We start from the raw sequence: 15,591 nt of genomic DNA, 5'->3' as shown, positions 1-15,591 counted from the left end.
GTTCTACATCGTCTTAAATTATACTACGATTATGCTATCTTAAGGAGGATTATGCTTGGATGCTTTTGGTTCCTAATTATGCTACGTACCGCATAATTATGTTAGATCTGGCAACACTGGGGGCTGTGCTTTGGGTCGGTTTCAATGGGGATTATTTTCAGTAGGGAGGGTTTCTGGGGATGAACTTTCCTGCGAAAATTTTACACTGGGGGATTTGACAGAATTCCTATATGAAATCTTTTTATTGGTATTACTTTCTCTTTGCCAACTCAATTTTGGATGTGAAGATGATCCGGGAGAACTGTCCGGGGGAAATTTTCAGCGTGTTCTGATTTCTGAGAAATCCTTTCCACGGAAGGGGGTTTCTGCAGAGATCATAAAAACGGTTGTTTACAAAGTGAACGTAAGAATTTCCCCATTGTGAAGATCTATTATTTAGTTCAGTCAAATTCTATGTTAATGTACCTAATTTTCTTGGTCTGCGCTCCTAGTGTTCTCACAGACTTTATTTTATTTTAGGAGAAATGATGATCTCAATTTTATGGTTTTACCGGCCTGAGCATACTGATCGAGGTCGCAAGCCTGGTGATAAAAATGATGAAGTATTTGCCTCCCGTCACCGTGACACAACCTATGTTGCTTGCATTGAAGATAAGTGTCACGTGCTTACTTACAATGAATACTGCAGGTAAGAATTGGTCATTTTGGTCATTTGCAATGAGGGGTTGGGGGCCAACCATCCTGTGCTTTCGCACACCCTTCCTGTTTACCTTCCCCAGATTTCTCCAGGTACCCATTTAAAGCTGGGTCGACTCTGGCTAAGCTTACAGAGTCACGCCACTGACTCCCGTCCCGAATTTTTAAACTGTAACAAAATCAAGTTGTACCTTTTATTCCTTAACTGCTTCATTCTTTCTTTAATTATATTTTAAGGTATCTTATAATTTTAAAATCCCTCTAAACAGAAAAGATAGATTGCTTTCCTATATTATCGTTCAAAAATTGTGCATTAATTTTATTGGCTCTCGTCTCTGACATATTTTTGTAAACTGATAACATTTTTCGGTATTTGTTAATTAAACGAAATACACTCAAGAATTACGTTTAGATTAGGTTTAAGTATTAGATTCGCTTAAGTTTAAGTTTAGCGGGTCTGTATGCAAAATTTGTTAGCTACCATTACTCTGCATATTATGAAGTAAAAGTTGTTTTCTTACTTCTCGCTGTCCAAATACTTTTAGAAGTAATTTTAAAGTTTGTAAAATTATAATACGAAAATTTTCAAATTCCACATGTTTTCTTCCTAGATTATGTCCTGATCCGGCCATTGAGAACCTATGTTCTAAAGTTCTTACGTCGGAAGAAACCCATGTCCTGTCTAAAGGACCAAAATTTTGCTTGCCCCAAACACGAGTAAATTTCTCAGAGATAGTCTCCATTGTGGAGGCGGGTATATTGGGTTCAAGTGGTTTTCTTTCGGAAAACCCAGCTTTACTTCGAGGGGAGGCTGTTTAGAATCTTCTTGACTTTACTCCGTATTCCTCTAACTAAAAAAAATCGGAAACAGAATTTCTCAAAAATTTAACAGAAGACCCAGACATGATTATCACCAGGGCTGACAAAGGGGATAAGATTGTTGTCCTTGACAAAATTTCGTATAACTAAGATTTACTGATATTTTATCTGACACTCGCACACATAAACCTATAGATTCAGACCCCAACGACAAGTTCAGCCGTGAAGTACGAAAAGAGCTGGGAATTTTACAAATTCAAAGACTCATTAATCCACAGGTGTGCAAAATATTTTACCCTATTGGGTGCTCCGCTCCTAAAATCTATGGTCTCCCAAAAACCCACAAAGATAGAGTTTCTCTACGCCCAATCGTGGCTTCCTATGGTTCTCCATCTTCCAGACTGGGAAAATGATTATCCACAATTTTTCGTTCTATTATGTCTACACAAACTTCTTACATTAAAAAATCAGTTCAGCTTGTTCAAATATTTAAAAGACTTTCGTATATAAAAAGACACAATTTTGGTTAACCATTATGCGTCTTAATCGCCTTTGCAATAGATCATCCTTATATTTTTCGTACAATAATCGATTTTTATCTTCCAATAAGTACGAGCCTTTCACCTTTTTTGACCACTTTTTATATGGAATCTATTGAAACCTCCGCTTTGAATACTTTTCCGCTGGAAAACCGTTCCAGGGATCGGTTTTTCGATGATGTCATCTCTGTGTGGGATCATCGAGAGATAGCACGTAACACTTTTTTGACTCATCTTAACACCTTGGATTTTGACTTTCAGTTCACCATAGTTAAAACTCGAAGATAATCAGAAACTGCCTTTTCTAGACGTCTTAATTTTTAATAAATCTCTCAGCCTTGTATTTTCAGTTTATAGAAAACCTACACATAACGGTAGGTATTTGCATTTTTCTTCCAATCACCCTCCTTGCGTAAAAAGAGGAGTAGTTTTATCTTTTGTCGACCGTGTAATAAGAATATGCTCAGATGCTCATATAGTTCCAGAACTGAATTATCTACAGGATATATTGTTTTGCAATGGATTTTGCGGTTGCTGTTTTTGCGGTTGCTCCTATGTTGGAAGAAACCACCAGCAGTTGGGGGAGAAGTTGTCGGAACACAGGTCATCAATCGACAGAGCTATGGGGCTGCGCCAGAGACCTGAGACTTTAGATTCCGCCTTAGCTCAACATGTCTGTGACAATCCACACCATTTTATTTTATTTGACAACACCTCCATTATTGACCCCGTTAAAGGTCGTACGCAAGTTTTCAGGGAGGCAGTTGAGGCAAAAATAAAAGCACATTCACTGAAGGGTGGCTCTCAATAGAGAAGCTCGAGAAACCTGTTTAAGCCCAATTTATAATGAACTTTTTAGTTCTGATAGTTTTTATATAACTTAACAAAATCATATTTTACACCCTAAGTGAATCTGAGATAATACCTTAACTGGGAAGCCATTGGCTTTTAAAAATATTCTGCATAAATTAAAAATTAAATTGCCATTCAGTATTGCATTCTTATTTAGTTACGCTTTCACTGTTACTTTCAAAGGGTCATGATATTTTAGTTTTTGTGTTTGTTTTAAGTTGTTTTTTTTTTATTATCTTTGAGTTTAATGGTAAAAGGTTTATCTTTGAGTATTTTTTTTTAATATTGTGCAGCGAGGACGGTCAAGCGGAGGCTATGACCGAAATATTTGCATCGTAATCTATGTTTTTCTCTGGCTTGTATAATCCTCGTATTTACGGTTTTTTTTCGTTTCGTCAGCATTCACTTGTCCTTGTGGCTATGAAACCGGTTTTCTGATACCTAACCTAAGCGTAATCCTTGTGTTTGTTTCGTTTAATTGACAAGCACCCATTTTCTATATTTTTGGAGATGCAAATAGTCCTACCCTTTTAAAACCAAACTGGCTTTAAAACATCCTGTGTGTAATTTTAAACCAATAAAAAGCAAAGAAATCTTTTGAGCTATAGCATCTTTTAAAATTGCTCCCTTCAATTCCTCTGTAATGGCTCTAAGTTAGACACCAAGATGTGGCGCTACTTAACATGCTCCTGACAAATTTTTTGAACGTCTTAAAGGTTGAAATGTCAATTAACCTTAAAATTGTCATTTGGACCCATAAACTGTGACATGAAACCTAATTTGTGTTAACAAGACTGTAAACTATTTAAATTTGAAAAATCATGTTCCTCGCCAAAATAGTTTGGTTGCAGCTACACAAGAGATTAATCCAATTCAAATAAACGTTTAATTTCATTACGTAATATAGTCTTAGTTTTATGCTAGTCTTTCGACAAATTCGGGCTCTTTCTTATTGCTAATTCTTTAAAACATTTTTATAGTATCGATATTATAGTTATTAATAGGTACAAAACCATTCGAGGAAAAGAGTTTTTGTGTCCAAAACGTAAGAACTGAAATATTATATTGGGCAATTTAATGATATGTCCGTAAGCCTGGTAATAATACTGATGAATTCTTAAGAAACTTTAAGATTAGCAATTTTATGCATGTCAAGCAAACGGATTATACTTCTCTGCCCAGCATCATTTTTAATTCGAGGTAAGGCAAGCACTGGGGGAGGAAAAGTAGAGCTTTGCGAGGAGGATGTAAGGTAGTTTAGTTCGGTAAGGGGTAATTTTATGCCACTTGGAGAAAAAGTGAAATATTTTGGAGATGTTCAGGCCACAGAGTGGTCCATATGTTGCTCTGATGTACACGAATATTAAGGATCTAGAACACTATATACGATTGTAAGGAATTTGAGGATTCGAGGGAGGAACTTTTTTTATTTGGGGGAAGAGGGAAGGGATAGAGGGTTGACAATTTAAAAAGCAATTGTCAACAGGATACTAGGAATGTGAGAAATACCCGTGTGGAATTAATCATAAAGTTGTTTTGGGAATTGAGGATCAGCAGGATAAAAGGATATGGCTTATAAGAAACTCCACAAGCTGTGGAGCTTTTGTTTTGTTGTTTTTTGGGAGTGTTGTATGGAAATGAAGGTGATTGCTCAGTTACTTTGTTTATCAGTATCCTCCTAGCTTAAATCCGAGACCTAACTCCACTATTTTTAATAAGAATCTCGCATGATGAGCTATTAATAATATGTACTATTTTAACAATACGTAGCAAATACCAAAAATGCAGTTTCTTTGAGAAATCGCATCTTAATCTAACCTGACCGCGTTTGACTCTTAGAAAGGGCACTTTCTAAACAAATGATTTGTTTAGAAACAAATGAGCCCTATCCCAATCTTTTAGGATCCTTTGCTAGATACGGTCACCCCTGGGAAGAACAAAAAGTAAAAACAAATAAATAATCCGGCATCTCTGATCTTTCTTCGGGGAAAATTGTAAAATTTATATTTTTATAGATAGAATTAGATCCAGGTGCCATTAAGATAAGGGAAGGCCGACGGTGGCGGGGGAAAAATAGCAGGGGTAAATATATTTTTACGCATATTATTTATATTTTATAGTTTTGTCACCCTTTTTAAGAAGGGTTTCCTCGTATCTCCCCCCCCCCCTCTGTCCTTGTTAAATATAAATAGAAAGTGCAAGAATATAAATACACACTAAAATTATAAATAGTAAGAGTTTCCTCGATGAAATTGCTTTTTTGGAAGTTTCGAGAGTTGAAGGTGCGAAAATAGGCTTGAAACTTAATGTTAAGAAGACTAAGTCGCTTAAACTAGGAATAGACAAGGGGAAGAGAAAAAATCAACCGAGTTATATATATATATATATATATATATATATATATATATATATATATATATATATATATATATATATATATATATATATATATATATAAATAAGTTGTCTGTGTGTGTGTCGAGTGACGTCATGTTTGTGTGTCGACTGACGTCATGTTTGTCGACTGACGAAATTACAGACCGGGACATCGGGACACAAATGACGACCGGGACACCGGGACATAGGGAATATAAATGACGACCGGGACACTCAAAGAGAAAGCGACCGGGACACAAGGAATGTTCGAATAGCAATCACCATCAACAAAGCACCGGGAGACAGGGAATATAAATGACGACCAGGACATAAGTAAAAAAAAAAAACTAAAAAAACTAAAAAAAAGGTAAAAACTACAAAAAAAACTAAAAAGAAAAAAAACTAAAAACTAATAAAAAAAAACTAAAAAAGCTAAAAAACTAAAAAAACTAAAAAAGAAAAAAGAAAAAAGGAAAAAACTGAAAAATAAAGGAGAAAAACAAAACTAAAAAATAATAAAAAAAACTAAAAAGGTAAAAACTACAAAAAAACTAAAAAGAAAAAAAGAAAAAAAAACTAAAAAAACTAAAAAAAAAGTAAAAACCAAAAAAAAACTAAAAAGAAAAAAAGGAGAAAAACAAAAATTTATTTCATCATATACCAATTCAAAAACGAATGTATATACAGACCCGGACACCGGGACACAAATGACGACCGGGACACAGGGAATATAAATGACGACCGGGACACAGGGACACAATTACAACGGGGACGCCGGAGGCACAGGGGGATATATAAATGACGATGGGGACACAGGGAATGTTCGATTAGCAATCACCATCAACAAAGCTCAAGGGCAATCATTAGAATCATGAGGTATAACTAAAAAAAAACAAAAACTAAAAAAAAGACCAATTCAAAAACGAATGTATATACAGACCGGGACACCGGGACACAAATGACGACCGGGACACCGGGACACAAGGAATATAAATTACGACCGGGACACTCAAAGAGAAATTACAGACTCGGACACCGGGACACAAATGACGACCGGGACACAGGGAATATAAATTACGACCGGAACACAGGGACACAACTACAACGGGGACGCCGGGGGGCACAGGGGGATATATAAATGACGACGGCGACACAGGGAATGGTCGATTAGCAATCACCATCAACAAAGCTCAAGGGCAATCATTAGAATCATGAGGTATAGATCTGAATACGGATTGTTTTCCCATGGACAGTTATATGTTGCATGTTCAAGAGTCGGTAAACCTGACAATCTATTTATATGCACAGACAATGGGACAGCGAAGAATGTTGTATATTCGCAAGTTTTACATAGTTAAAAACATATATATATATATATATATATATATATATATATATATATATATATATATATATATATATATATATATATATATATATATATATATATATATATATATATATATATATATATATATACTAGCTGTTGGGGTGGCGCTTCGCGCCACCCCAACACCTAGTTGGTGGGGGCGCTTCGCGCCCCCCCCCAAGCCCCCCCGCGCGCGTAAGTCGTTACGCGCCATAATAGTTACGCGCCATTGTAGTTGTGTCCCTATGTCCCACCTGTGAATATAGATAGATATATATATATGGTTTTAACTACGTAAAACTTGCGAATATACAACATTCTTTGCTGTCCCATTGTCTTTGCATATAAATAGATTGTCAGGTTTACCGACTCTTGAACATGCAACATATAATGGTCCATGGGAAAACAATCTGTATTCAGATCTATACCTCATGATTCTAATGATTGCCCTTGAGCTTTGTTGATGGTGATTGCTAATCGACCATTCCCTGTCCCGGTCGTCATTTACGTCCCCCTGTTTCCCCCGGTGTCCCCGTTGTAGTTGTGTCCCTGTGTCCCGGTCGTCATTTATATTCCCTGTGTCCCGGTCGTCATTTGTATCCCGGTGTCCCGGTCTGTATATACATTCGTTTTTTAGTTTTATTTTTCTCCTTTATTTTTTTCCTTTTTTTTCTTTTTTAGCTTATTTAGATTTTTAGATTTTTTAGTTTTTTTATTAGTTTTTAGTTTTTTTTTTTCTTTTTAGTTTTTTTGTCCCGGTCGTCATCTATATCCCCCTGTTTCCCCCGGTGTCCCCGTTGTAGTTGTGTCCCTGTGTCCCGGTCGTCATTTATATTCCCTGTGTCCCGGTCGTCATTTGTATCCCGGTGTACCGGTCTGTATATACATTCGTTTTTTAGTTTTGTTTTTCTCCTTTATTTTTTTCCTTTTTTTTCTTTTTTAGTTTATTTAGATTTTTAGATTTTTTAGTTTTTTTATTAGTTTTTAGTTTTTTTTTCTTTTTAGTTTTTTTGTAGTTTTTACCTTCTTTTTAGTTTTGTTAATTTTTTTTTTTACTTATGTCCTGGTCGTCATTTATACTCCCTGTGTCCTGGTGCTTTGTTGATTGCTAATCGAACATTCCTTTTGTCCTTGTCGCTTTCTCTTTGAGTGTCGTCATTTATTTTTTTCTTTTTTAGTTCTTTTAGTTTTTACCTTTTTTAGTTTTTTTTAGTTTTTTAGATGAAAATTTTTTTTAGTTTTTTCCTTTTTTTCTTTTTAGTTTTTTATTGGTTTTTACCTTTATGTTAGCTTATTTTTCAGTTTTTTCCTTTTTTTTAGTTTTTTTTTATTTTTTATTTTTTTTAGTTTTTTACCTTTTTTTAGTTTTTTTAGGTTTTTTAGTTTTTTAAGTTTTTTAGCTTTTTTACTTTTTTTATTAGTTTTTAGTTTTTTTGTAGTTTTTGCCTTTTTTTAGTTTTTTCAGTTTTTTTTTTAGTTTTTTATTGGTTTTTACCTTTATTTTAGCTTATTTTTCAGTTTTTTCCTTTTTTTTAGTTTTTTTTAGTTTTTAGTTTTTTTAGTTTTTTACCTTTTTTTAGTTTTTTTAGTTTTTTTAGTTTTTTAGCTTTTTTATTTTTTTCATTAGTTTTTAGTTTTTTTTGTAGTTTTTGCCTTTTTTTTAGTTTTTTTAGTTTTTTAGCTTTTTTATTAGTTTTTAGTTTTTTTAGTTTTTTAGCTTTTTTATTTTTTTTATTAGTTTTTAGTTTTTTTTGTAGTTTTTGCCTTTTTTTAGTTTTTTCAGTTTTGACGTCACCTGATCCAGTTTTTTCAGGTGACGTCACCTGATCCACGATCCACAGATCCACAGACAACTTATTTTTATATATATAGATAGTTTTTTTTTTCTTATGTCCTGGTCGTCATTTATACTCCCTGTGTCCCGGTGCTTTGTTGATTGCTAATCGAACATTCCTTTTGTCCTGGTCGCTTTCTCTTTGAGTGTCGTCATTTATTAGTTTTTTCCTTTTTTTCTTTTTAGTTTTTTATTGGTTTTTACCTTTATTTTAGCTTATTTTTCAGTTTTTTCCTTTTTTTTATTTTTTTTTTATTTTTTATTTTTTTTAGTTTTTTACCTTTTTTTAGTTTTTTTAGTTTTTTTAGTTTTTTAGCTTTTTTACTTTTTTTATTAGTTTTTAGTTTTTTTTTGTAGTTTTTGCCTTTTTTTAGTTTTTTCAGTTTTTTTTTAGTTTTTTATTGGTTTTTACCTTTATAGTTTTTTTAGTTTTTTAGCTTTTTTATTTTTTTTATTAGTTTTTAGTTTTTTTTTGTAGTTTTTGCCTTTTTTTAGTTTTTTCAGTTTTGACGTTACCTGATCCAGTTTTTTCAGGTGACGTCACCTGATCCATCCATCCACAGACAGACAACTTATTTTTATATAGATAGATATATATATATATATATATATATATATATATATATATATATATATATATATATATATATATATATATATATATATATATATATATATATATATATATATATATATATATATATATATATATATATATATATATATATTTATATATATATATATATATATATATATATATATATATATATATATATATATATATATATATATATATATACATCAATATTCACAGGTGGGACACAGGGACACAACTATAATGGCGCGTAACGACTTACGCGCGCGGGGGGCTTGGGGGGGCGAAGCGCCACCCCAACAGCTAGTATATATATATATATATATATATATACTAGCTGTTGGGGTGGCGCTTCGCGCCACCCCAACACCTAGTTGGTGGGGGCGCTTCGCGCCCCCCCCCCAAGCCCCCCCGCGCGCGTAAGTCGTTACGCGCCATAATAGTTACGCGCCATTGTAGTTGTGTCCCTATGTCCCACCTGTGAATATAGATATATATATATATATATGGTTTTAACTACGTAAAACTTGCGAATATACAACATTCTTTGCTGTCCCATTGTCTTTGCATATAAATAGATTGTCAGGTTATCCCCCTGTTTCCCCCGGTGTCCCCGTTGTAGTTGTGTCCCTGTGTCCCGGTCGTCATTTATATTCCCTGTGTCCCGGGTCCCGGTCATCATTTGTATCCCGGTGTCCCGGTCTGTATATACATTCGTTTTTTAGTTTTGTTTTTCTCCTTTATTTTTTTCCTTTTTTTTTCTTTTTTAGCTTATTTAGATTTTTAGATTTTTTAGTTTTTTTTATTAGTTTTTAGTTTTTATTTCTTTTTAGTTTTTTTGTCCCGGTCGTCATTTATATCCCCCTGTTTCCCCCGGTGTCCCCGTTGTAGTTGTGTCCCTGTGTCCCGGTCGTTATTTATATTCCCTGTGTCCCGGTCGTCATTTGTATCCCGGTGTACCGGTCTGTATATACATTCGTTTTTTAGTTTTGTTTTTCTCCTTTATTTTTTTCCTTTTTTCTTTTTTAGTTTATTTAGATTTTTAGATTTTTTAGTTTTTTTATTAGTTTTTAGTTTTTTTTTCTTTTTAGTTTTTTTGTAGTTTTTACCTTCTTTTTAGTTTTGTTAATTTTTTTTTTTACTTGTGTCCTGGTCGTCATTTATACTCCCTGTGTCCCGGTGCTTTGTTGATTGCTAATCGAACATTCCTTTTGTCCTGGTCGCTTTCTCTTTGAGTGTCGTCATTTATTTTTTTCTTTTTTAGTTCTTTTAGTTTTTACCTTTTTTAGTTTTTTTTTAGTTTTTAGTTTTTTTAGTTTTTTACCTTTTTTTAGTTTTTTTAGTTTTTTAGCTTTTTTATTTTTTTTATTAGTTTTTAGTTTTTTTGTAGTTTTTGCCTTTTTTTTAGTTTTTTGTCCTGGTCGCTTTCTCTTTGAGTGTCGTCATTTATTAGTTTTTTCCTTTTTTTTTTTAGTTTTTTATTGGTTTTTACCTTTATTTTAGCTTATTTTTCAGTTTTTTCCTTTTTTTTAGTTTTTTTTTATTTTTTATTTTTTTTAGTTTTTTACCTTTTTTTAGTTTTTTTAGTTTTTTTAGTTTTTTAGCTTTTTTACTTTTTTTATTAGTTTTTAGTTTTTTTTTGTAGTTTTTGCCTTTTTTTAGTTTTTTCAGTTTTTTTTTTAGTTTTTTATTGGTTTTTACCTTTATAGTTTTTTTAGTTTTTTAGCTTTTTTATTTTTTTTATTAGTTTTTAGTTTTTTTTGTAGTTTTTGCCTTTTTTTAGTTTTTTCAGTTTTGACGTCACCTAATCCAGTTTTTTCAGGTGACGTCACCTGACACATCCATCCACACATCCATCCACACATCCACAGACAGACAACTTATTTTTATATATATATATAAACAGAAATCTGGGTAATGTCGACATTCACCTGTGAATGTCCGAAATTTCTTTTTTTCTGCCTGGATTCAATTAGCTTTGCGAGTCAGCTTTTTCAGTCTTGTGCAAGCCATAATGGTAAAAGCTAAGTTAGGTTAGATTATGTTAGTTTAGGTTAGATTAAATTTGGTTCTAAATATCAGGAATGGATCAAAACCTAGCCTAAGCTAACCCAACCTCACCTTATCCAATCTAACCTGTCATCATCAAACCTTGCATTAAATTGAAAAAGTTGACTGGCAACGCTGACTAAATCCAAGGAAAAGGAAAGGTATTTCGAAGATTTACCGATGAATGTTGACATTCAACAATCTGCGGTCATTCACGGTAACATACACATATATATATATATATATATATATATATATATATAAACCGAAATCTGGTTAATGTCGACATTCACCGGTGAACGTCCGAAATTCCTTTTACTCTGCCTGGATTCAATCAGCTTTGCGAGTCAGATTTTTCAGTCTTGTGCAAGCCATAATGGTAAAATTTAAGTTTGGTTAGATTATGTTAGTTTAGGTTAGATTAAATTTGGTTCTAAATATTAGGAATGGGTCAAAAACCCAGCCTAAGCTAACCCAACCTCACCTTATCTAATCTAACCTTTCATCAAATCTTGCATTAAACTGGAAAAGTTGACTGGCAACGCTGACTAAATCCAAGGAGAAGAAAAGGTATTTCGAAGATTTACCGATGAATGTTGTGTTGGGTTGTTGCCTCTGAATTATTTGTCTTTACTGTTTTTATTGTTTGGTAAATGACGACTTATACTTATTAACGACACGACTGCCTGTCCATGGATTATTCTTTATGGTTGATTGTGTATGGCTATGCTGTTTGACCTATGTGATTGTATGGATGAGTAGGGTTAAGGCCTCATTCAAGTGCTGGTTTATATTAATCACTAATGTAGGAATTATTTTCCTACATTAAATAAAAAAAAGATTTTTTTTTTAATGTATTTGTGCTGTTCCATTGGTGATTTATCCTTTCATTATATATATATATATATATATATATATATATATATATATATATATATATATATATATATATATATATATATATATATATATATATATATATATATATATATATATATATATATATATATATATATATATCTTTTACGTCACATTGCTTTGTAAGAGCAGCATTTGTGTTTTTCCGTTATTTTTAAAACGGTTCTTGTTTATTTTAGATATCGAAGCATGATAACCCGAATCGACGAAGGCAATTGGCCTCCATCATCAGCCCCTATAGTCCCGGCGTTGGCAAAAGAATCAGGGGATAGTGATTCCTTTCGGCTTGATAGATTTCCAGCCACAAAAATGGGTGCAGATCGCGTCTTTCTCTGTCGTAAAGTCTATGATTGCCGCCAAAAGAGGATATTGAAGAACCCAGCATGACCTATTTGATTAGGAAGTTGATTACCCCTGCTTTAGCGTGCAGAACCAAATTAAAAAAAAAGGGGAAATGTATCCCCGAACGACATTTGTCTGTGACTACATGTTGAAATGTGTTTTCGCGAATTGGAAGATTAAAAGTAATAAAGCATGCTCTTCGCTATTTTTCTGACACTTTTGTGAGAGTTGTAACATTACTATGTGATCTGACATTTTTATTCAACACTTGAACGGTTGTTTATGTTTGTATTAGTTAATTAACATTCTATGTTCGCACATTAGTTTTTTTTAGGAATTGCACTTTCTAACTTTTTATATCAGCTATCACCTTCCTGTCTTTCATATCTCTTCGGGTATCTAATTTATTTACTTTTTCTTAGCTTTTTGGTTAAAAAGTTCAAAATATTTTATTCAAGCTTCCGTTTACTTCTTTAATAGAAAAATGTGAATTTTGCATTGTTTGCAAAGATATATAAATAATTTATGCATAGATATATGCATCTTTGACCTCAATAGGGAGTAAGACAATTTCTTAAAGGGAGCTGGGGGAGGGAGTTAAATTGCTTGAAATTTGTATTTTAAATTTCAAATCCTCTTATCGCCCTCTTTATATAAGTGCATAAAATTTGATGCATTTGGCGAAAGGGGGGTATTTTATTGGTTAGGATGCTTTGTTAGGCAAAAGTCATTTTCTTAGACAAATGTGATCTACTTTGTCGTTCAGTCGTAACTGGTGGTCCTTATGTAGATTTGTTGGTGCTCTGGAAAGTCTCTAGAAAGCTTATTGAATATTGGTTCTCACCTAGGACTTGGGTATAGATTTCTTCGATGGGGTAGAGGTATAATTTGGGAAAATATATACCAAAACAGATGAATTATGTAGAAAATTTAAGAATCGTTGTGGTAAAAATCTTAAAATTTGTGTAGGGGTGGGAAAGGGGTTCAGGGATATGAATTTTTCTCTCTACCTTTGAAAAGTCCCTTGTCCTCACGCTGATAGTGAAGCTATTAGATAGGTTTTAATTTTTTTGTAGAAATTCCCTTAAATCAAGAGAAGAATCTAATTAACGAGTTAAAAGGTGCCCAATTGGAAAATGTGTATCCAAAAATTGCCAGGCGTGACGAATCCTTTTTTTTGCAACTATTTTTTCTTCAGGATACCACGGGTGTCAGAATTCTTTTCTATATTTCAATCTACTGCTAAACTATCTTCGACTTTTAATGTATGTTAAATTGTAATACGTTTGAAGTGACCCCATATTTTTTTTTTTTTTTTTTTTTTTTTTTTTTTTTTTTTTTTTTTTTTTTTTTTTTTTTTTTTTTTTTTTTTTTTTTTTTTTTTTTTTTTTTTTTTTTTTTGAAAGCTTAGTGTAAACATACTATATTATTAATCTAGTTGATGGTACATAAAAAGTTTGAAACTGGCCTAAATTTTGATGAGTCATTTTTCATCAGTTCACATTGACGAATTAATTTTATCACTGATTTACTTAGCATCTTTTTCATTCCGTAGAAATGAAACGAAAGCAAAATTAAGGTTTACTAACTTGTACTGTAGATGGCAGGATCAAAACTGGCTTCGATAATACAAAAGATGCTATATAACACGTTTTGCCAAACTTTGGTTGGCATAAGACCAAATTAAACAAGGATGCTCTTTTTTGCCACGTATGGTGGAACAAGTCGTGCCCCCAGATGAACTGTAGATTCTGGAGAGTAGACACCTCCTCACACCTTAAACTCAATCCTCTAAACGGCATTTGGGTTGCCGGAAACCTCTGAAATGAAGCAATAAATATTTTGTAACTTAATTGTGTCATTTCTATTAAGATTACTACCCCTAAAGAATGCTTTATCTCCTACGAACAAACACCTTGTAATCCTATAACCCAGTCCACATTAGATTAATATAGACACGGGATAGCACTGAATGAAGTGATCTCCGAGCGTCTTTCATCTGTCATTCATTGAGTACTTTGCCTGTATATCTGATTGTCCAACCATTTGATTATTTAGGATATTCTGGGTCCTATTGATTTATTCAATAGTATACATTTTTTAAATTTATGCATATTTTCTTTTGCTAAGGAATGCACCTTATTTCTTTGACAATAGTTCTCAATTATAATTTAAGTTTATGCTCAACATTAATAATACAGAACTCAATAACTCTACCCATTTATGTACATTATTCGTATTTATGACTAATTATTCTGCATATACTTTATTTTACTGGAAGCTGGACATAAGCTCCTTCAGCACTTTATGGTATTCAGTAGTTAACAGAATGTCATGTTAAGCATATCCATCTTTAGTTATGGTGGTGATAATATGTAACCACAGCAGACGCCATCTTCTTTTTGTTGGCGAAGACCGCTTAGAGACACCAAGTCGACCTCAATCATGACTGGTGAGATTTTGTGGTGGTTGCCAGGGTGCTTTTTCCAGAGGAACGGTTGCTGTTAATTTTTTATACGATGTTCGTCTGGTGTGGGTAGCCGTGTTGAAGCCTGGCGAGCTGGCGATTATTTTGCAAGCCTACGACATCGTGTGCTTGATAGTATCGCTTTCTGACCTATATGTTTGAGATCCTGTCAGTAAGTTCGATGTCCAAATTTTTTTTTTCGAGGTCCGTGCTCACAGGTTCTAACTGAATTGGCGGCTTTTACGGTCCAATTTCCACTCCCATACAACAGCACTGATCCGACCATTCGTAGAAACTTGGTTTTTGATGTGTAGATGGCCTTAGCGTCTATATGTCACTAGGCTTTGCCCTACTGGGCGCAAATTGTTGCTAGGATGCAGTAAGCTGAATCTTATATTCACAGCTCTCATGTATCTTGATCTTTGATGCTTAAAGATCACTTTCGATTTCTATTAAATAAAAAAAACCTATCTCAAATACTAAGTAATAGAAAACTATGATACTATACGCTTCTCCTGTTAAAATATTTGCTACGGATAACTTATATGGCTCACATGAGGTCTGAGCCAAGTACAGGGTAGCTTGGATTTGACCAGTTGTTTTTTGTTTTTTTTTTCTCAATGGGACTGTATTTTACAACATTTAATGAGAATGAACCAATTTTTTGTTAGATGGGGTTAGTTTTAGAATCGGTTCCACCTAAAAGTTTTCTTTTGTTTACTGAATAAAAGTTAA

At 33.1% G+C, this 15,591-nt stretch overlaps 1 protein-coding gene across 1 annotated transcript in view; it reads left to right on the top strand.

Annotated features, from left to right (window-relative positions):
- The window catches only part of LOC136027328 (histone acetyltransferase KAT6A-like), a 179,556-nt gene extending 165,772 nt beyond the window's left edge, over nt 1–13,784 (top strand). Inside the window, exons 10-11 of the mRNA XM_065704462.1 lie at nt 520–688; nt 12,227–13,784. Coding sequence (XP_065560534.1) covers nt 520–688; nt 12,227–12,434 — 377 coding nt within the window. The 3' untranslated portion in view covers nt 12,435–13,784. The remainder of the gene's footprint in view (nt 1–519; nt 689–12,226) is intronic.
- Nucleotides 13,785–15,591: the final 1,807 nt, after the last annotated feature.

This window comes from Artemia franciscana, chromosome 5 (genome assembly GCF_032884065.1).
Source record: "Artemia franciscana chromosome 5, ASM3288406v1, whole genome shotgun sequence".
NCBI classification, from domain to species: Eukaryota; Metazoa; Arthropoda; class Branchiopoda; order Anostraca; family Artemiidae; genus Artemia; species Artemia franciscana.
Note: the sequence above shows the minus strand (reverse complement) of the source record. Positions and strands in the feature narration are given on the sequence as shown.